Source organism: Limulus polyphemus, unplaced genomic scaffold (genome assembly GCF_000517525.1).
Source record: "Limulus polyphemus unplaced genomic scaffold, Limulus_polyphemus-2.1.2 Scaffold1812, whole genome shotgun sequence".
NCBI classification, from domain to species: Eukaryota; Metazoa; Arthropoda; class Merostomata; order Xiphosura; family Limulidae; genus Limulus; species Limulus polyphemus.
Genome location: NW_013667422.1, coordinates 9,353 through 10,874, shown reverse-complemented (window position 1 = coordinate 10,874; position 1,522 = coordinate 9,353). Strand labels below are relative to the sequence as shown.

The following is a 1,522-nucleotide window of genomic DNA, read 5'->3' as shown; positions in this document are numbered from 1 at the left end:
ACTCGAGTTGGCAGGCAAATTCATGATCCTTTGAGAAACTCCAGCACGCATGCTCCCAGCGTCGCGTGACTTCCTCTGTTGTAACAATATATATAAAGAGAGATAGTGTGAGAGAGAGATATATAAATAAACTGAGGGAGAAGGACAGACAAACCAGTCAATATTTGATATATAAATTGGTTCAATAAGTAAAAGCGGATTGATTTTCTGATGAAAATACATGCAATCGGATGTATTTAGAAACAAAACAGCCTAGACAGTTAGATAGAATGACATAAAACATCACAGGTGTATGAAGACAGAATTCTTTACAATTACATTAAATTGCTTGTTTTGGACTCACATGAGATTTTCAGCACTAAATTCCTTTTCTAAAAACTTTATGAATTGATCTCTACCAGCGGGATCCTTGAGTAACTCCTGGAGAGAAAACGCCCACCTTCGAACTCTTCTGGGGGGTATTTCTTTGCTGAGAATAGAATATAACTTGCTCAGTAACAGAAATACATAAACTGAAGTATATTTTATAAAGATTTTAAAAATATCTGAAAATAACATATTTATAGACTGACTGACTTAAATCATAGCCATAAGAGATCATATGGTTTCTCTGGAGGAGTCCTCCTCTTGCTACAGCTCTTTGTCCTATCTCTTCGAAATTCCTGCCAGTCCACTTCTTGCTGTTATCTATTCATATCATTTTTCTCCTTCCTTATTTGTTTTTGATCCTCATCATCCCTTCAGCTGTAGTTAGAACCAAGTTTGTGCATCTTCTCTTCCAATGAGCATACTGTCAGTTTCCTTTTCTCCACTTCAGCTAACAAACCTTTCTGGAATCTCACCATCTCTCTTACTCATTCATTAACTCTCCTGTCTCTACTTTTTTCACATTATGTTGATTGTCCACAAAATACCTCATGTTGCTTTAGAAATAAAGAAGACATCAGACACTAGAAAATAACATACAAAAACTACTATTATCAAACAGGTTTTCTAGCTGAGTTATAAATAGGTTAATAAAATTCTGTTAGCTGCTCAGAGCTGAACAAAACAACAATCACAGAGAATGAATATCAAGGAAACTATCTGCTTGGCTGCCTGAAAGGAATTAACCATATAAGGAATATATACCTTTTCCATTGGTTATAAACATGTCCAATAGCACTGTCGATGAAAATTATAGACATGTCTTGAAAAACAGAAAAAGATGGGAGAACATGTCGTGTGGGGGTGACAAATATTTTGATATCCCAGTAAAGCAAAAAAAAAGATTGGATGTTCATATTTTATATTCTGGCTTGCAAATCTTTATAATATGTGTTTCAGACAATCTGAAACCCATATAGGGTAGTAAGAAAAACTAAAATGGAGAATTCAGAGTGCAGATGTATCATGACACAGAGAAGCAAAGAATGAGAATTTATTTCAGTTTACCTTTTTTAATTTAAGATATCAAAACTTACATAATTGAAAAATTTTAATTATAAACTAAGTTTTGATGCCAAGCATATTGACATACAGG

The 1,522-nt window shown here is 34.0% G+C and overlaps 1 protein-coding gene across 1 annotated transcript in view; it reads right to left on the bottom strand.

Moving 5' to 3' along the window:
- Window positions 1-1,522, bottom strand: part of LOC106465013 (regulator of G-protein signaling 7-like) — a gene marked incomplete at its 5' end in the record, with an annotated part of 21,568 nt that overhangs the window by 12,982 nt on the left and 7,064 nt on the right. The window contains one exon of the mRNA XM_022392837.1: window positions 344-469. Coding sequence (XP_022248545.1) covers window positions 344-469 — 126 coding nt within the window. The remainder of the gene's footprint in view (window positions 1-343; window positions 470-1,522) is intronic.